Here is a 21,257-nt window from a genome sequence, read left to right as displayed (position 1 = left end):
GCACATATATATGTGTGTATGTATATACACACATAAATATAAGCGAAAGATCTTGAGAAAACAAGTTATGATGAGAAATGTAAGAAAATATCTGGACCATTTATCACTTTTAATCTCACGCTCACCCATAAGTTGCACTTTAGAAGAAATCAAACTGATGCATCTTGATGCACCTTATTAATGTTGACATTCAATTAATACTGATACATGTGTGAAGATCTTTTTTACGTTTCACACTACAACTTTTTTTCTCACTGAAATCGAACCCCATACATATATACATATATTTAATAGAAAAAATTAATCAGAGTCAGACTAGGCATATAGTGCCATCCCCAACCCCGACCCCTTCGAGTATGAAAATAAATTCCCATCTTTTTCCACTAGAGTTGGGTACCTGTCAAATGAACTTGAAAGTCACGATGAATCAGATGAACCATACTGTATTTAGTGTTAACCGATAACTCGATAAGATTATTTACAATGAAATGGTTCAGATGAAAATTGCTTAAAATCATAAGAAAAATGTCTAATAAATGAAGAAACTAATATTTTGTTCGACATGTTTTTTCATCCACTTGCATTACATTTTATTTGTTTTTTATTTCATCCCATAATTCATTTACTAAGAAATTGTTTGTTTAGCTCTTAATAGTTTTATTAAGAGACAATATCTGAATTCTTAAGAGCTGAATCTTGTTTGACAATTTTTTGTGCCTCTTAATGGTTCTAAAACCATTTGAATGATTTTCTATTATCGATCTCCCTTAACCATTCAACATCCTAATTTAATTGTAAACAATTATCAAAACAATCATATTTCATTTTACACTATATCATGAAAGTCTTTTGATCATTCTGACAACTAAATCATTATACATCAAATCATTCAGCAATTATCAAACAATCTTAAATTTTTTTAATAAAAACAACCGACAGAATAGAGACATCTTACCGGCAATTCGTGGTGACGTGTCACGTGAGCACCTCCAAGGCTCCAACACATCCCACCATTATTTACATGGAAATATTCTATTTTAGTCCCTGGAAGATTCACATGTTTTCGTAACAATCATGAAAAAAAAAAAAACTGTCAAGACCAGAGGCTCTTTGCCAAGAGTATACCAAAAAAAATGGGTCGTTTATTAAACGATTATTCGGGTAAGCACTTACCAAGCCATATTATATTACCAGATTAATATAATATGGACCAAAAATCTTACCCGATAGGAGCGAAATAAGAATCAAGAACCTTACTCAGTAAGTGAGCACGACGACTCTTACCACGATAAAAGTTTGCAGGGTAAATTGTTGCATGTGATCCCGTTTTGTTGGACTAAAATATTACCCGGTAAATAAATAATAATCTTTACTAAATGATTAAAAGAACGATGATTTTGTCCAAGCTATATGGTTAAGAAAGGCATGATCAGTATTTGTAATTTTATAATGCATAATATGACCACATTCGAAACTTGGAGGACCGAAACTGAAACATTCATATACTTGCTAAGTATCCCGCGTTAGGCAGGCAGGTGTTCTTTGGTAGGGAGGGAGAGACGTAAATCTAACAAGTCCCTTGATACGGTGCAAGATTTTTGGTCTCAATTCCAAAAGGAGGTAAAAGAACCAGTCATGAATCGTCGTGACGATCCGAATCCTTTTGATGAAGAAGTCAATCCATTCTCGGTAACTGCTAATTTCACGCACTCTCTTTTGTTAGATCTGCCATTTTTTAGCTTACTGTTTAGTTTTTGAACAATATCCGGTTTTAATTTAACGCTTGTTTTCTTATTTGAGGTTAATGTGCGAATATGTGCGGTGTTTAGGGCGGTGCGTGTATTTTGCATGTAATTTGTGTAATTTCTATTTTTTTGCGGCAGATCCGAGGTTACTGATGTTGAAAAGGTGATGAATTGTGTGTAGCATTGTAATGTGTTCTAAGTGTTTGTTATTTAGGCAGAAATTAAAGCGGAGAGTTTTTTTTTGGAAATAGAATGTTTTGCGAGTGGTCGTTACTCGTTAGGCACACTAACATGTCATTCTCATGGACACTAGACTGGAATTTATGATTTATACCCTAAAATTCTGTACCAAAATTCTAATTCATTCCAAGAGAGGTAGACTTATTTTGATCTTGAAGGTCGAAGGAGTTGTATTTTTGGTTGCATTGATTACATAACTCTGGGACAAACTTGTGGAAGTCGAACCATATTAAAATGTGAACATGATACCCCTCCTTCCAAGATTGAAATTTCCAAAAATAGTTCAAAGAGCCAATCTGCAAACTTAAAAGGTCTGTAGATGAAGAGATAGGCGACTTAATCATTATTTTCCCTCTAAAGCTATCTTTATTTAGGGAGGCTCTAATTATAATGCTAAACAGCTAAAGTACGTAAATAATCAATCATCTCTTAAGGATGGTTCAATTGGCCACCATTTAGTTGATATTTGGTAGAAAAGCTTCTATTAGTTGGTATAAAAATAACATTTCTTGATTGTGAAAAAATAAAGTGAATTTGTTGAAGGACATGATTATCCATATAGATGTATTTGGACTCTCAGTAAATTGAACTATATGCTCTGGAAACCAACCAGGAAGGGCTGATGTTCTGGTCATCTTCACCATCGTCTGTTACTTGCTTCGTACTCCGAGTATGTCCTTAAACACACACACACACAACCAACAAACGAAAAGGAACAAAAAGAGAATAAAGAAGACACTACGTTGTGCACTTGCAGTTGTTGTCTCTGCATGTTGGATTAATCAACTATTTGAAGGAACAATTTACCTTCAAATGCAAGTAGACAACATTCTTCACATATTCATCAAGTCATCTAAACTTGCTTCATATATATAAAAATAAGAGTGACCATTTTTTTGCATCAATTATCAAGAAAGAAATATAAAATTTTAATTTGTTTGGTCCTTGTACTATCGGGTAAAATAAATTTTTGAGCACCCAAATTTCTTATTTTTCGAATACCTTTCATCCCCTGATTTTATTTTCCAGCAAAAACTGAGATTTTATGACATTTACCTTGATGAGCATCAACATAGTATCATTTTTACAATAGCAAAATCATCAAGTATAGTAACCTTTTCACAATAGCAAAATAATCAAGTATTTTCTCTTTTGGCTATCAAATGGTACTGGCAGAAATGGTCGAAAAATGAGATACAACAGCCAAAACTTATTTACTCATATTACAAAAGCTAATCAAGTATTTTTTTTATAAGTAATCACATGAGGGTGATTACTTTAACAGCATAAGAGAAGAGACTGATATTTGAAAGAACACAATACACCCTGATGTCCCAAAGGTTGTGGGAAAGTCTTTGCCCAGTTTTTCCATTTAATCTTGCCAATTGTTTTCATAACTTGAACATGCGGTCTTTAGTCAAAAAGGCATGACCTTACAAGTTGCTTGAGGCTCGACCCTTTTCGTGATCATCCCTTATGGTAGCAGACCAATCCAATTGGAAAAGGTTGGGGGGGGGGGGGGGGAGAGTCTTTGTGCACCATTTTTTTTCATGCAGGGGGACTGTTTTTGTGATTTGAGTCTGCGACCTTCTTGTCATGAAGAAATAACCTCACTAGTTGCAATAGCCAATAGGAGCAGAAAAGATGAAAAAAGAGTAAGAGATCAGCAGTTGATCTTTTTTAATATCCTAAATTCTGATCAGTGATCATATAACTAGCAAAGTTCTTAGAGATAAAGTTAAGGTGCAGGCTCCGAGAACATCGGAAAAAGCATAGAATAGCAAACCCAATGTTCTAAACAATAATGGTATATTGTTTGTCAGTGAACATAGTAGAGTAGCAAGCGAAATAGTTGGAAGAGAAAAAGGGGGAGGGGTGAAAAGAGGATCATAAAGGAGATGTGAAGCAGAACGATATTATTGGAAGAGCAAAGTGGGGCAGCCCTAGAGCATCAAAGCTCCTATACGTTGCAATGGTTTGGGGCAAGTGTTTGTACACAACATCGTACTGCCAACTTTTGCGTAAGTGGTATCTTCAGTGAATTTGATGCTAATACGGCTATGCAAGATTATTAGTTTAAGATTGTCAGTTGGAAAACCTCCTTAAATTTAAAAAATATTGTCTTCATTAGATCCCACAAGTGTTATAATCATATGCATGAATGATACAAGATAATGAAATTCAGCTTCATAGGAATAACTAACTACTTGGTCATGTAGGAATCATATCTATTAGATCAGGCTCATTTCTGAAAAAGGGGGTGAGGCAAGCAAAAGCAAGGTATATAAATTACCAATAACACGCAAGCGGTTATGAACTTCGAAATGACAAGTGTCTTGGTCTGAGGCTCAAGCTCAACACTGTATCAACTGCATGAGCTTTTTTTCACTCTGTCAATTGCATGAGTCAGAATGCCAAACGAATCTGTATCTACGAACATACAAATCACATCAATGAGCCTAAGCAGTTTGTGTTTTCTTGATGCTAATACTGTCAGAAATGAAGACCCCTTACTTATCTAAGTCGAAACGGTTGTTCCCATGAAGCAGTATAAGTTCTTTTATGTGTTATACACATACTTGAGGTGCTATACTTTAGGTTGGAGTATAGAAGACTAGTCTACATTATTCATCTGGGACATGTCACTGGGTCAAAGCTTACTTTCATAATGGACTTCTATGATATTATCACAGGACATAATTGCAGAACTTGGTCTGGACTTTGATCCCCTTCTATACCATGTGCTCATTTTTATGTTTTCATTGCAGAATGGCAGTGCTACTCCTGGATCAAAATCCCGTATACCGCAAATGGTTGCTAGTACCCTTGGTTTTGGTCAAAAACATGATGCAACTGTAGACATACCATTGGACTCAATGAATGTATTACATTTCCCCCCTCTGTTAGTACTTTTGTGCTCATGTGAGGATGCTTTGTGTATTGAGCGGTATGATGTTGCAGGATCCGAAGAAAAAAGAGAAAGAACTTTCAAATTGGGAAGCAGACTTGAAAAGAAGGGAAAGGGTTGGTTTTACATTTCTATTTTGAGCAAAATAGTTGGAGATACATCCTTAATGGATACCTGTTCTTGTTAATGTGTGTGCTTCTTCCATTTCTGTTGTCAATAAGAATCTAAACATTCTCTTAACCGAAGCACGAGTCAGATGCCGCCTTAGTTAACTTATAATAGACAGTTTGACATTGTTAAAATCACGCTGCAACCGAGCTGATATCAAATTTTCTGTTGCCATGTATACCACAGGACATCAAGCGAAGAGAAGAAGCCGTTGCTGGTGGTAAGTATTACCATTTACTGTTGTTTTTCTAAACCTATATTTTCGTCTTATTTGGCGTGGTTTGAAACTTAACCTCTCATGCTATGTGAAAACAGCGGGCATCCCCACAGATGATAGAAACTGGCCTCCATTCTTTCCAATAATTCATCATGATATAACCAATGAGATACCTGTTCATGCTCAAAAGTTGCAGTATTTGGCTTTTGCAAGTTGGTTAGGTATGTCATTCGTACTTTTTTTTTCCCGAAATGTTGTTTGCACTTGGAAACTAAAGCAACTGCTATAGAATCATCTTAGGAATACTTGATTTTAATATTTTGTTCGGTTTTTATCCATTTGGGACATATTACTGTATCTTCTATGGCAATCGGATCCAGTCTCAAACTTGGAACAACTGGCTTGTTTGATTTGAAATGATCAGAATCGTCATTTTATTTGAAATAATGAAAATCGTTACACCAGACACGGTTTCCACGAGCTGAGTCAGGTCATCCTAGGGATGGATGTTATATATATGGATGCCGTATGTGGCATTTGCTTATTAGATGATCTGGTTTCTCTATTATCTCCTTATCTGAAATGGAAGTCTTAGAAAGTTGTGTTAGGAGCATCAACATTGGTTGGTGAACCATGAAAAGTGGTGACAACAATGTTGTGAGGAAGGTAGGACATAGGAGATATTTGGATGTCATAGGCAACAATGGCATCTTAGAAAGATGTCTGCGAACTTGGAGGGTTGCAGATGTGTCTGCAGATTTACAAGGAAAGTTGCATGCTTGCCTTTGGTTTTGCGTTAGTTGCATTGCAGTCAGCTGTAGAGTTGATCCATGATGCGACAGAGCTTAAGAAATACAAAGTCTTTCGTCTTTCATGTATGCTTTTGTCCTTTATATCATTTTTTCATTTGGTGTTGCTCCGTCTCTTCTCAGACCTTTTTCACAACCCATCTTCAATCATGCTTTACCCTCTTATGCTGGAATTTCAACAATTGTCCAGTGATCCTCTAAGGCTCTACCTGAATCTTTGAGTCCCTTCACCTTTCACTCTTGTTGGCCTTTGTTTTCTGTCCAGATCCGGCCAACCTGCATTAGGGATGCTGATCTCCATGACAGGGCAACGCCATCCCTTCTCCCTTCGTCGATTCTTTTGTGTACAGCCACGCTGCCACCACCACTCTTGATCGACTCATCAATGCCATCTTAGGCTTCAATTGCCATTCTTGATGATCCCTTCATATTTTTTCTGGCATTGCCTTATCAACCCTTGCTTGATCCATTCACCCCCTTCAATATTTTTACCTTATCCTTGAATCTTATTGGGTGGTTTCAGGCTCATTTGGTAGGATAGTTATTTGGGTTTTTCAGGGTATCACGGTCAGGGATTTACCTTCGGCTTTCTTCACCACTGATGTGGCTTGTTTAGAGGATGCTCGGGTCGTGTTGATTCTTTTGCTTATGGCTGTCTCACTGTCATCGTGTTGTTTCCCTATTTTCAGTGGTTTGTGTTGTTAAGAGGGATGGCCTTTTGGGGATATGCTCTTGCAATGGGTTTAGGGATATAATTGTTTGTTTATTGCAGTTGGTTTCAACTTACGGGACCATTCTTGGGCACCGCACAGTTCCAGTCAAGCCGTTCTGATGTTCTTGGTTGATTCTCTTGCATTTGCTACATCTGGATGAAGGCAGATGCTTTTTTTAATCAAGTTTGTCTCATTTGATTTTATGTTTTCAGTTCCAAGTCGTTAATTGTGTATCGATGGTTTCTTCAAGTAGTCAAGTGGAATCATCGATGTAATTGCCGCGGGGGGGGGGGGGGGGGGGGGGGGGGGGGAGACAACTACCCTTCATTGGCATGTATCTTTAGTTAGACCATACTGATCTTTATCAGTTCAAGTCAATTTTCACCAAAAAGGAAAAAAGAACAAAATCAAATATTGGACTATGGTTAGCCAACTTAGTCTTCAAGACCTTCCTTTAAGTTTCAGGTTTTCTTTGTATTTTTCTTATTTTAGTTGGTCATATGCCATTCAGTTATCCTACTAGGTTAATCCAGTGACCAGTTAAGGTTCACACTTCACACCAGGGGGAAGGTCTCAATGGCGACCTGTCTATGCGCTCATGAGTTAATTAGATTAGGTAGAAGTAGTAGAGAAATGGCCTTTTGCATTTGCAAATGGAAACAGAGAAAAAATATTGATATTTTTGTAATTATGTATTTATAATATGAAGCCAAGGGCATTTGGGTCTGTTCATTCAGGTTCTTGTACAGACTAACGGCTGGTGTTGTCAGTTGATTTTTGTTAATCATCCATATTCAAGTACAAAATCCCATGTGGACATGATCACAGGCTGCCTCATGGAGGTTTAAGGAATATGATGCATCATAGCTTACCCTGCCTCTTCCGTAACAATAATTTAAACTATTCATGGCAACATAATATTAAATTGTGATGATTGTGTCCGCCTGTCTGGCCATAATTATCCAACCTCTTTTGATAAGCTACTGTCACAACCATAAGCTTTTTCATTTATTTATTTGGTTCATTATGGTTTTGACCCTTGCTTCACCATGCAGGCATAGTTCTTTGCCTTACATTTAATGTTGTAGCAGTGACGGTCTGTTGGATTAAGGGTGGTGGTAAGTCTGATTATTCATCTCCTTATTCATCTTAATATTTTGAGGGACTGGTGCTAAATTAGGTAACTTTGTATAGTTCAGAGCTTTTTATGCTTTTCTGTATACAGGTGTCAAGATTTTTTTCCTTGCAACAATTTACGCTCTTCTTGGAATTCCCCTTTCCTATGTTCTATGGTACAGGCCACTCTACCGTGCAATGAGGTATGTACTGCTTGAGGTGTACAAGGGGTGTATTTGGTAATCAAGATGCATATACTCCCTTCATAACAAAATCAATGCTTGACTTGGCACGTAGTTCTATTAAAGTTTTTGACTAATAATAAAATATCTAAAATACCCCTTAACAAGACAGTTGAAGAACTTACGTACTACAATAAATCTCATCAACATCTTATAATGATTGCCAATGTGCAAATAGGTAAATTCACAAAGGAATTCATGGACAAACCGAAAATAGAAAGAGTTGCTTTCTTTGAGATGTAGGGAGTAATATTTTGTGGTTGGTAACTTTACCGGAAGGTATACGAGTATATCAGAAGAAGCGGCTTGTTGCAATTTCTCTTGGGTTTTTACTTGAGTATTCCTTTTCCTTGTTATCCTTCCCTCCAGGGGATATGCTGAATCTTTTGAACCCTTTTGGGAATATTCATGGGACGTAATTACATATGCGGATAAAGGATATGAATTTCCAATCTGTATACCTGCCAAGTGTGGGTATGGACATATAGGATTTGAAAAATAATTGCGCAATCAGCTTCTGGCTCCATATTCAATCCATGGGAGCCCTGTCTTACCATTTTTGAAGTATGGACTGGGAACACCATCCATATGAGAATGAAGAGCTATAGATAGTTAGGCAGGCAGTCTCTGGAGTTTCTGTTTTTTCCTTCTAACTCTTACACTACTTTGTACATTACATGGAGTAAATACTGAATTCTTGTAAATGCTTTTTGTTCACGCGTTGGCAGGACTGACAGTGCTTTCAAATTTGGATGGTTTTTCATGTTTTACTTGGTAAGTTATGCTAACGAACAGTCACACATGTGGGTGGTTGCTTTCTTCACAATCCCAATTACAATCGGAATCCATTTCATTTTGCAGCTTCACCTCGGCTTTTGTATATTTGCTGCTATCGCTCCTCCAATCGTTTTTCATGGGAAGTCGTTAACGTAAGTTCCTATATTGACTATAAAATTTTGGGATCAATACACAAAACGACATCTCTTTCAAAACTTTGTTTCAAAAAGTGTAACCTCAACTCCAACCAACCATTATCTTACGCTCTGACAACCCCAACACTGCATGCTTCTTCATTTTTTTTCTCTGATAGTATGGAAAAGTTGTGCTTTAATGAAATTGATGAAATTCTGCAAATTGGTACTTAAATTGGTGATAAATTGGCAATATGAAGCTAAAACTCAAAATAAACCCTAAGACCTTAAATAAAATGTTTAGTCTCTATTAATTTGGTGGAGCATGTTGCAAAGTTAGGTTTGGTCATCTCCCTGCTCAGAAATAGTTTACTCTAAATTTTGTAGTATATCTTTCTTATAAGTGCAACGTAGTTACGTACTGTAGCATGTTATTTTTTAGACAATTGTGATTGTTCTTCTTACGGGTACTATGATACCTTCCTTTACATGTTTGTTCTCAAAATCCATCTCCAAACATTTGTCTACTTGTTTTTATTACCAGGGGCATCCTTGCTGCTGTTGATGTCTTTTCTGACCATATATTAGTCGGGGTAAGTGCTACCTTTTCTCTGTTGTGCTCATGTCTCATGCGAAGTATAGCTAATTTCGAATTTGTGCTCGGTGAAAAACAACCGAAAACATCAAGGACTTTTATGATCAAATCCAGGCTCTATAACCAGAATGGAAGTAGAATAAACCAAACCAAACCAAACGGTCCTAGTATATCCATAAGATGCATCTCTGGCGTTACGATAAACCTACAACGTTTGTGTAAGGTGTGGCTCATGCTATGACACCTTGAGGCGCACCACGACATGTGTCTTTTACAAGGCATGACTTAAAAAAAAAGTAGTTTCTTTTTTAAATTTATTTTTTTAGCTTCTGTTTTTACATTTTTAACTTTATATTTTACACGTTTACCTAACCACATCACTCAAGTTTCATCAGGGGATCATATTAAAAGGAAGTTGTAAAACAATCCAGGTTCCATTTTGAATATTTGATGACAGACTCTTTATATGATACCAATATATATGATTTTTCTTCTTTTAATATGAATATAATTTTTTTTAATATTATTATCGTATTGAATAATAAATAAAACACACGCGCACACAGCCACACACACACACACACATATATATATTTTATATGACATACAAATTTGCCGCCATATATCACACGGCTTGAAAAACATAGCATCCTAGCCATAGTTGATGCTTGACCTTGCCGCTACACACACCCCTCACCTGGAGGTGGGGCGTGGGGGCTATGATGTACGGAGAGCTTACCTCTAGCTCAAATAATAACACATCCTTCACCTTTTCATACATCTTGTAAGTTACCGTCATGATTCAAAATTTGTTAGCAAAAATAACAGAAAGCGTGTGTGGTTTTCGTTCACTTGCAGATTTTCTATTTAGTAGGATTCGGGTTATTTTGCTTAGAATCGCTTCTAAGCTTCTGGGTACTTCAGGTTAGTTAAGAAAAACTCATTTTGTTTTGAATGTTTGTTTGTCGTTCGTGTATGTAGTTTCTCATGTTGTTTTTTGTCTAAACAGAAAGTTTACATGTTTTTCCGTGGAAACAAGTGAGAAGTGCGTTTTTTTTGGATGGATACGAGATTAGAGGCTTTGAGTTGGTGATCGCATATTCTTCCTTCCTGCTGAGGTTGTTATTGTTAGTTTAGAATGATTGGTGTGTTAAATTGCTCTTTTAGAATGGTTGTGTTTAGGCAGCAGTCTTTTTGTGGAAAAGGCATGGAACTTTATCAAGAAAAACAGAACATCTTTGAGCATTTGAAAAAGCCTAGTATATACATCTGTATGTGTGTGCATATATGAGATATAAGAGGGTGAGAAAGAAGTTTCTTCATATAGAAATGGTTCAAGTATTTAAAAGAGCCCTTGATAACATCTTCATTTTACGAAAATATACACTCTTTTACTATTCAATCACATATGATATTATGGTTCATTGTATGTGACACTAAATTAGAGAAGTGGACGACGGACACCACCAAGTTCCCTCATAATATAGACAGGTTCAAATGAGAAAATAAACATTTTGTGAGAAGGCAAGAATTTTTAATATCATACATAATTACACGCATATTATACAAACTTAATCACATATGATTAAACACATGTTGTATTAACTATACAAGACATATATGATTAAATACATCCAAAAAAATAGTCATATATAATATTGAAACTTCTCTACTTATATCTATTATTAGAAACAATAAACATAGAAATCAACCATAAATGTGGTGCCTGATTGGTTTGAGCTTGGCTCCAAAGGTCAAAAGTACCAGGAGGTCCTAGGTTCAGGCCACGGAGGTTCAAATGTGATGACTCCGGACTATTTGCAAAGCAGGTAGTTGTCCTGGGATTAGTCGGCTCGTACAACGGATTGAATATAAAAGTTAATGATAATAATAACATAGAAATGATTCCTTTGTTTCCTCCGGTGATGAGCACAGTAAAACAAGAAGACTGAAACACATATCCAAAGCAGAATCATCATAATTTATACCCCTTTGGCTTTTAAACTGTTTAATGTTTTGACATACAAAGTTAATTAAAAAAATTATATAATTATACATCTAAAATACTCCAAAAATGATCATGCGAGTTTTACAAAACCCTACCATGTGTTATAGTGTTTCTGAATCGTTACATACCATCCCTTCATCCTTGATCACCAAAACTAAGTTATTTAACAACGTATAAATCTCATCGGAACGAGGATTAGCCGAGTCCGCAGCACCAAATATGTGCGTATCATTGTTGTTCACCTCGATCCAGCTATAACCCGGCACCTTCTCAACTCCTCTATCTTTCATCATGCTTCTTGTTTTATCAACCCCTTCCCATTTCCCAGCATTTGCCTGTATATTCGACAGCAGAACATAATATCCGGAATTCTTTGGGTCCATCTCAAAAAGATGTGTTGAAGCCATTTCAGCCAGCTCGACGTTCCCATGTACCCTTGACGCCCCCAGCAACGTGCCCCAAACACCAGCATCGGGATCGAAAGGCATTGACTTTATGGTCTCAACGGCTTCACTCAACCGACCAGCTCGGCCAAACAGATCAATTATACATGTGTAATGCTCCATTCGTGCTGCAATTTTATAATCATCTATCATGGACTTGAAGTAGCAGTAACCATCATCGACCAAACCAGCATGATCGCACGCAGAAATTATTGCCAGAAACGTAACGTGGTCAGGCTGGAATCCGAATTCTTTCATCTCGTGAAACAGAGACAGACATTCTTGAAGAAGACCATGGTTTCCGTAAGCGGCAATGATACTATTCCATGACACATCACTTTTCTCTTGCATTATGTTGAAAACTTTTCTTGCAGATTCTAGGTTTCCACATTTAGCATACATGTCTATTAGTGCACTCTCTGCATAAAGGTCGTTCTTCAGTGCACCTAAAACAAAGCCAAACAAACCCAATGAGTCCCACATGGAGTCACATATGTGTGTTAACCCGTCCCAAATGGATAGAAAATAAGATTTGTGAACTCGTTATAAGCTCCAAGTTGTGGGCTACCAATAACTTCCACCACGGTTTTAAGTTGATTTGGAGGTTATTGGGCCAACCTACTTCTTTGGTCAATGAAGCGTCACACTCTGAGGTGTGCAAACCTTACCTCTAAAGAAATTGTTTCCGGAGGGTGCATTTGGTATGCAGACGGAATGATACAGGATTGGACGGGGGAGAGTGAGGTAGGCGGTGAAAGAATTGCGCAGGTTTTAGGAGGGTTTTAATATGACATGAGTAGTTTGGTAATTTACCCATCTTGTTTATTCTCATCTCCATGTTTTTTGTTTCACCTATTTTGGTGGGGTAAAAAAAAGCATTTTTTGTCCCACTCCAATCCTGTCCCAGCCTAATTTTGCAGCAAATGTAGGACAAGTTTTTGTACTGTAGTCTGAGTACGAAATGCACCCGTAAAGACCCCGATTTGTAAAAAGTTCCAGAAATCAAGATTTTGTGACGAACATTGTTTCTAAAAGCTAGACAACAGTTTGAAACACAGGAAGGATAAAACAAAAATGGAAGGAAAGCAAGGATAGTCGAAGAGTGCACCTCTTGTCATGAAACCATGGATTGCTTTCCCAAAGCCAGGCAATGGTAAACTTGCACAAGCAGAAAGAGCAGCGGATATGCTTACGGAATCATATTTGGCTCCTTTCGCACCCATTTCACGAAAAAGATCAACAGCTTTTTCTGGTCGACCGTTCTGGCAAAAGCTAGTCATCATGGAATTCCAACAAACAGCATCCTTTTCAGGCATCCTCATGAAAACTTCATGTGCAAGATCAAGTCTTCCACATTTTGCATACATATCCGTGACTGCTGTTCCCACATAACACCTTCTTTCGAACCGATTCTTGAGAATCTGACCATGCAATTCCTTGCCCAATTTCAAAGCAGCCAAACCAGCACAAGCTGGTAAAGAACTCGAGAGTGTAACTGCATTCGGTCTCATTTGCTGGTTAACCAACCATCGGAAAATCTCTAAGGCATCAGAGCTCATCCCGTTAAGCACATACCCAGATATCATAGCAGTACATATAACGATATCTACGGCAGTACTACAGTTGAAAACGTTGCGTGCCATCTCCACCTCCCTACACTTAAAGTACATATCAATAAGTGCGTTCTTCAAGAATACATCCAAATGTACATTCTGTCTTAAAATGTAAGAATGGATCTCTTTACCTTGGTTTACACGAGTTGACTCAGATACAGAAGGAAGGAAGCTTGCCAAAGTGATGGTATCTGGTTTGGTGCCTACAGATATCATCTTACGAAAAAGATCCGAAGCTGCATTCATAAGTCCATTCTGCACATGCCCACCAATGATCACATTCCAAGTAACCGAACCAGCTTCCTGTACGCTATCGAATAACTCGCAGGCATCAAACAGCCTTTGGCACTTTGCATACCCTCCAATCAACGTGTTGAGCACCTGAGGATCGTCCACCAGTCCACATTTGATAAGAAGTCCATGAAGCTGAGTGCAAAGTGTAATATTTGCACCAGAGGCACAGGCAGATAGAACACACGCATAGGTCACGGACCCTGGTCGAGTCTCAGAAGTCCTCATTTGGTTAAAGAGTAAGAGGACATGTTCCGAATCCCCATGTTTTAAGTAACCATTGAGGATAACATTCCACAACACATCATCTCTCTGAGGCAATTTGTCGAACAGGTTGCGTGCATCATCAATGCAACCATTTTCAGTGTACAATTTGATCAAAGAACTACCAACATAAACATCCGTCTCAAAACCCATTATCCGAATCGTATGATGCACAGATTTTGCCAACCCAATTGCTCCCAAATGACCACAAGCCTTGATCACATAAGGAAAAGTATACTTATCAGGACAAGTTCCACATCCCAGCATCTTAAAATAAACCAATAATGCGGAATCGGAACACCCCATCATAGTGAACCCTCGAATCATCCAATTCCATGGCGATGCATAGAACAAATCAAGCTGATAGAACATGGTCTTAGCATCAAATAATTTCCCACAAAGTACGTACATTCCAAGTAACCTTGAACCCAGTAGACCCACATAGTTGATGCCATTGACGATTATCTGAGCATGAAGTTGTTGGCCTTGTTGAATTACATGGGGATCAGGATTATGATGTGAACAAGACTGTAAGACCGATGCAAGTTTGGATATTAATTCCTCTTCGGTGTTTGGGTAAAACCCAATCGACGTATTTGTGGTTATTGATGATGCTGTCTGGAATAATCTCCTGTGGAATGAGAGGAGGTTCCTTCGGTACATATCTTAAGTTAAATCCTCATTGTTCATATCCCATCTCGAAGAGCTGTAACAAGTCCATAACTATAACTTGTTGCCATTTGATATAACAGTTTTTGTTTTTAAGGTAAATCATCCAACTGTAACGTAGACAACGAAATTACAGACCATTAAGGTAAATCGTCCAGCCCATTGGCCATAATAAGTGCACCTCAGTTTCGTCTGTCTCAACATACCAGTCATAATACTTGAAATGACAACATTGTAGTTATGGATTTGTTAGACGATGCTTTGTATTGGAAGGAATATACTACTAACCAAAAAGAAAAAAGGCCAAGCTTTTGTTAGACATGTACTTGCAGGCAAACATCTTCTCATCTCCTTCAATGCAATACCCTAAAACCTGCAACAATTTTATTTATTAGCTACAATTGCATGGGCTTATGACGCATGCAAATATTATCATGTCCTTTAAACAACATGGGGTTAAATGTAGAGCCTAACCTACAAACTAGTATTTCTACTTATATCAACTTAAGATGCTCGAAATTCTTATTGTGTTTTTAGTTTTGATCTTCTATTTTTATCAAATATGTCATAACATGTCACAAATTTAACTGAAAATACAAATACATAGCAATAACAGCAGATACACAGCAACATCATTACACAGGTTACAAATATACATCAGCTCAAACATTGATCTCTTATAATAGATCAAATACACACATCAGCAGCAAATATCCATTATACTCGTAAACCACAATGCCTATAAGCATCTAACAATGTCATTTGGTCAGGATCTAGATGTTGCACAAGGTGTTCAGCCAAAGTCACTCGTGTAACAGTTGAAATAGGTGTAATGCACTAGTTATGTTCAACTAATAGGTTACCTTGAGCATATTATCTTGTAGATCAATAGAACATATAATACATGATACTATGGCAACAAAATTGATACTCGATATACTTTAACCTTCAACTAATAGGGTTCGCAAACCGCAAATCTGTTTTCGTTTTAGGATTTCCTACTGTTTTTCAGGTAGTTAGATAAAAAAACAACCGATTCCCGGTTTGAAGGGTTCTATGGCACATTTTAGGGTTTAGGATTCATCACGGAGGATTGGAGGACGAAGAAGAAGAAAACTTACAGACGCTGAGAACCGAACCTTCGGACGTCCGTCTGGATTCATTGCATCAAATCTAGAGGTGTATATCGGGCGGGTTTCGAATTAAAAAACCCGATCGGGTTGAGGTCGGATTTCAGGTTTGGTTTTAATTGTAATTGAAAAACTATACATATCCAATCGATTTTGACGATGATTTCTATCGATTTTGAGGATCGATAATATGTTTGGAAATTAGAAATAAAAAAAACACAACGGGTTAAAAAATTTTGAATATTCAAAAAATTATTAGATAATAATATAGTATTTAAAATATAGGGGAGAGATATTTTGCAAACCAAACCGTTTATACAAACAGTAAAAACCATTGATTTCGTTGTTTATTTTAGTGAAATATTTTCATGAAATATTTAATGTGGTGAAATTGTTTCAAATAATTATGGATATTATCATCTTCATTCTATTAATTTTAGTAAACGAATTTCATCAAAATCAAGAAACACATGAAACAATTTAATTTTTACACAGAAACAAAAATATATCAAACATTTTCATCAAAAAAATGAATTATTGAAAACAATTTTATCATATTAAACAATTTCATGAAAAAAAATTCAATAAAATCGACTTTAAGACTTGACAAACCCATTAATCCATTATAAGTTGTACTTTAGCATGGTTCTAAACAACTTGTTATGACACGTTATGGCGTTAAGACTTGAGTTCGCCGTCACGTTAACTCCTATGGTTTCACTCTAAGACTTGACTTGGATTATAATGGCTTTATTGCGTGTTATGACACGTTACGTCATGTTATTTTGTAAGGTGTAAGGTGACTTTAATTTATAACTTGAGAGATAAATGATAATTATGTACGGTAACGAAAACATAAAAACTAAAACCTTCAATAGCTACGTACTTACTTGCATTCCCATACACGAAAAATCGAACAACAATTCTTTGAAAGTGTAGATTTAAGGAATCTAATCCCGATTTTTCATTCTTTATATCATTTTCAATAACGGCTATAAATTTGGTTTCAATGGTTATTCTTTTTTTAGTTTTATTATTTTATATGAATTTAATTTATTCTACCGTATTATACACAAAACACTAACATACACAAGAGTGAGGTGATGATACATATACGACGTTTCAGGTTACGTCTTGAAAAATATCATGAATTCGTCTAACTCGTAAAACTTGAGGATTTAGCTTGATTTTGTGACGTGAAACAAACTACAAATTATGAAGCAGCCATCGTTTATTTGTTAAAAAAGAATTAGAAATGCAAGGAAAAAACGAGGCGGCGATGTTTCCGATTATCCAACAAAACACAAATATTTCCAACGAAATCGGAACAAATCTAGGAGAAATCAAACTTCGATGCTTCGATCTTGTGGTTCCTCCGAATCCCCTTTTCCTTTAGCATTAACGATATCGTCGGATCCACGCACCGGCGACCCCGTCTCCCGGCGCTTATGAACATGACCGGCTGCCACAGCTCCGCCGTAGCTACTAACATTACTAAAGATCAATGCAACAATCCCAACAATCGCTGCAGCAAACGCCGTCCCAAACGACCGGTTAATGTTGCCGGTGCCACTTGAACCGATGGCAAATCCGACAAATGCTCCGAGCATTCGAACCCACGAAAACCACGCAGCAAAAACCCCTTCGTTTCCCGATGGCGCACAATCCATCAGCAAGATTCGACTATATGCGTGCAAAACACCGGAAGCTATGCTTTGTGAAGCGGCAAAAAACAAGATGTGACTGTTGTGCCAGCTTTCATGGCGGTGGTAGAACCCCATGCCGGAAGTAAGCGTGGAGAGCAAGAAACCGAAAATTTGCATTTTTACGGCGTCTGATCGGATGAGCTTTTGGATTGGTTGTAAAAGTGGCAGAACGAGTAATGGGAAGAAGAAATATGTTAGCCAAACGAATAAGAGGTCTTTGGGGGGAACACAAAGTTGGCCGACGATGTAGAGGAGACCGCCGGTGAATATGCTCATTGTTGAGAAGGATGAAAGGAAAACTCCGACGAGACTTCCGGCAGCATGTGGGTACTTGAAAATGGAAATAAAATGGCTACCTGAAACCCTATCGTTATTATATGATGATTCATTTCCGTTTGATCGTGTGGCGGTGAGGATATGGGCGATTCCGGCGAACCATAGAATGCCGCTGAATATTGAAACGACCCATAAACTGATGAATCCTTCTGAGTTTCGGAGCATGTAATAGGTAAATGATGCAATGGCTGCCGATCCAAGGCAGCCACCGGCGGTGGCGTAGAGTGACAGCCAACTGGAGACGGCTTGTCTGTCGGGGAACTGAAGTTTACGGATGGTTGAGCCGACGAAGCCACGGACCATGAGGCCGAGGTGGCGGTTATGGAAGGCTGATCCGACGGCGTTGGAGGCGACGATGGCTGCAACATAGGGTGGCATTATCCAGACGGTTTTAATGGCTCCGGCGGGGAGGCAAAAGATGGCTCCAATAGCGGTGGCTATTCCGGCCATGACGTGGGAGTTCCGGCGGTGGTCGAGGTGGATGGAGACGGAGGCGAGTAGTGGTGCAGCCACGATTAGGCCGAAAAACCAAGAGATTGAGGTCCATTCTAGTGGTGAGAACTTCATGCTGCCCACTTTTACTCTCGCATAGGTCAATGCTTCAAACCTGAGATTAATCGGTTGTATAAATTCAAACCAATTCTATGTGCGGAAAAACTTTAAAAGAAAAAAAAAATAACTATTTATATGTACGGTATATAAATATATATATATATATTTACATTTATGTATGCAACCAATATAACTCAATCTCAACCTTCTATTTCATTTGATTAATATGTAATTTCATAAAAGTTTTGGTTATTTTCTAATATAAAGTATTAATCATAATTAATGAACCATATTCATTTTTCATAAATATTCAAATCATAATAAATGAACTCTCATCATTTCCGTAAACATCTTAATTTATTGGGTTGCATTGGTTGTACAAATGCGATGAGTTGTATTTGAAACAAACTCTCTCTCTCTTTCTCTCTCTCTATATATATATGCATATAAGTATATGTTTATAACATGTACTCGTGCATGTGTAGATACTACACAAATGAATGGTTATTAGTATGTACCCCAGTTTTTCATTTTTCCCAAGGTTATATATATATATATATATATATATATATATATATATATATATATATAATATATATATATATAAACACATGAAATTTGATCAGATTACTTTTCAAGAAAACTTCAACTAAAAATGTAAGAATCTTACCGGTAAGAACGATGAAAATGATGGAGAGTCTTACCCGGTAAGTGAAGATTACGACTCTTACCCAGGTAAGCGTTTACCCGGTAAATTGTTGCATTCAATACGTTTCGATGTACTAAAATCTTATTCATCAAAATAAATTATAATATTGACTTCTATAGATAAGCACTTATCGGGTAAGCATTTGGGTAAACAAACCCCTTAATCTCTATTTGTTTTGTTTTAAAATACCCCACCTCGATTATGATAGAAATATAGTGAACTTATTTGGTTTAAAATAAACTCAAAAGGATACAAGACTTACAAAAGAGTTTCCTTTTTGGTGCAAATATGACGACCTTTGCCATTTGTGTACCACCCTCGAGCCGGCTGCAGTGGTTCGCTACCAAAACTCTGACTTATGATGAGCGGAAACACGATGGTGAGAAGAACAGTGTGTGTAAAATACGAACAAAGCTCGTAAAAACACCAACCGATGACCTCGCCCTTGGTTGGCTTATCTTCAAACTCCTCGTATTCCTCACTCTCGCTTTCACTCTTCACCCCCACGACTTTTACATCGAGCGAGCGACTGTCTTCGTCATCCTCCACGGACCTCGGCCTCCGTGGAGTGGCGGCAGTCGCCATGACGTCAGTCTCGGGATTTGCTTCTTCGGACATTTTTATACCGAAACTAAAGGAATATATGTGAGTGTAGGATTGATTTTTGTGATTGGAAGTTAATGTGAGAATGAGGGAGGGTTGGGGTATAAAAATTGGTGCATGATGGAATGGAAAGAAACAGCTGGGAGAGTGGAAGTATCAAGAGTTATGTTTAGGCTTTGTAATGTTCAATTTGATGGGTGGAACAATGGCATCATTCTTTTCTTGTTTTTCCTTCACATGTTTCATTTTGCATCATAGGTGTATTTTGACTTCTAGTCACCTCTTTATTTATATATATATATATATATATATATATATATATATATATATAGTTTGTTTCAAATACAACTCGTTGCATTTGTACAACCAATACAACCTAATAAATTGAGATATTTATGGAAATGATGAGAGTTCATTTATTATTATTTGAATATTTATGGAAGATGAATATGATTCATTAATTATGATCAATACTTTATATTAGGAAACAATCAAAATTTATATGAAATCACATATTAATCAAATGAAATGAACGGTTGAGATTTGGTTGTATTGGTTGCACAAATGTCAAGGGTTGTATAATAACCAACATATATATATATATATATATATACACACACACATACATTTAGGATTACCTGAGACCATTTTTTTGCATTTGAAACTTCACAACAAAACTTTGTGAAAGTAACCTTCACAGTGTTTTTGCTGTGAAAGTTTGACTTTTTTTACCTTTACAACATTTTGTTGTGAAATTTCAAGTATAAAATGATTCACATATTAACTTTTATTCTTTTTTTCACAATATTTAGTCTTTTTATTTTGAATATATATATATATATATATATATATAGGGTTGGGTTCACGTGAGACCAAATGTTTTTCGTGAGACCCGTAAGACCAATTTATGTTCATTGATCAACTTTATAAGTTAATGATCTAATGGTCTAGAGTTGCACGGTGACAATTTTATGATTATTGAGAAGTCCCGTGACAATTTTGTGGTTAGATCTGATCCAAGGGTTGAGAATTGGTCTTACGGGTCTCACGAAAAACCTTTGGTCTCACATGATCTCAAATATATATATATATATATATATATATATATATAGAGAGAGAGAGAGAGAGAGAGAGAAGAGCGATCAAATAAAAACCAACCTCATTTGTATAAACCGTACAAACCATCCTCATACGTCGATTTCATTGTTTAATCTTATGAAATTTTTTCATGAAATTGTTTAATTTTGTGAAATTGTTTCATATAATACT

The 21,257-nt window shown here is 36.9% G+C and overlaps 2 protein-coding genes across 2 annotated transcripts; one reads left to right on the top strand and one right to left on the bottom strand.

Moving 5' to 3' along the window:
- Positions 1 to 1,550: 1,550 nt before the first annotated feature.
- LOC112527404 (secretory carrier-associated membrane protein 4-like) lies at positions 1,551 to 11,014 on the top strand. Its single transcript, XM_025138039.1, has 12 exons — positions 1,551 to 1,689; positions 4,754 to 4,867; positions 4,947 to 5,009; positions 5,248 to 5,281; positions 5,377 to 5,499; positions 7,856 to 7,918; positions 8,026 to 8,119; positions 8,887 to 8,932; positions 9,020 to 9,087; positions 9,614 to 9,662; positions 10,523 to 10,588; positions 10,674 to 11,014. Exons 1-12 carry the CDS (start codon positions 1,636 to 1,638, stop codon positions 10,704 to 10,706), a joined length of 807 nt encoding a protein of 268 aa, XP_024993807.1. The 5' UTR covers positions 1,551 to 1,635; the 3' UTR covers positions 10,707 to 11,014.
- Positions 11,015 to 11,658: 644 nt separating this feature from the next.
- Positions 11,659 to 16,005, bottom strand: LOC112527229 (pentatricopeptide repeat-containing protein At4g21300). Its single transcript, XM_025137713.1, has 3 exons — positions 15,816 to 16,005; positions 13,224 to 15,325; positions 11,659 to 12,561 (listed from the first exon to the last, which is right to left on the bottom strand). The coding sequence occupies exons 2-3, from the start codon at positions 14,944 to 14,946 to the stop codon at positions 11,774 to 11,776; spliced, it is 2,511 nt and encodes an 836-aa protein (XP_024993481.1). The 5' UTR covers positions 14,947 to 15,325; positions 15,816 to 16,005; the 3' UTR covers positions 11,659 to 11,773.
- Positions 16,006 to 21,257: the final 5,252 nt, after the last annotated feature.

The sequence above is a fragment of the Cynara cardunculus genome (genome assembly GCF_001531365.2).
Source record: "Cynara cardunculus var. scolymus isolate 2C chromosome LG 15, CcrdV1, whole genome shotgun sequence".
Lineage (NCBI taxonomy): Eukaryota > Viridiplantae > Streptophyta > Magnoliopsida > Asterales > Asteraceae > Cynara > Cynara cardunculus.
This window is presented reverse-complemented; position numbering and strand designations above follow the sequence as displayed.

Excerpts from the sequence above, each read along its gene's own strand:
- LOC112527229 (XM_025137713.1), bottom strand. The coding sequence starts at position 14,946 with ATGTACCGAAGGAACCTCCTCTCATTCCACAGGAGATTATTCCAGACA. Across the intron at positions 12,562-13,223 it reads CCATGGTTTCATGACAAGAG|GTGCACTGAAGAACGACCTT; the intron begins GTGCACTCTTCG and ends GCTTTGTTTTAG.
- LOC112527404 (XM_025138039.1), top strand. The coding sequence starts at position 1,636 with ATGAATCGTCGTGACGATCCGAATCCTTTTGATGAAGAAGTCAATCCA. Across the intron at positions 8,933-9,019 it reads GGTTTTTCATGTTTTACTTG|CTTCACCTCGGCTTTTGTAT; the intron begins GTAAGTTATGCT and ends TTCATTTTGCAG. Across the intron at positions 9,088-9,613 it reads TTTCATGGGAAGTCGTTAAC|GGGCATCCTTGCTGCTGTTG; the intron begins GTAAGTTCCTAT and ends TTTTATTACCAG.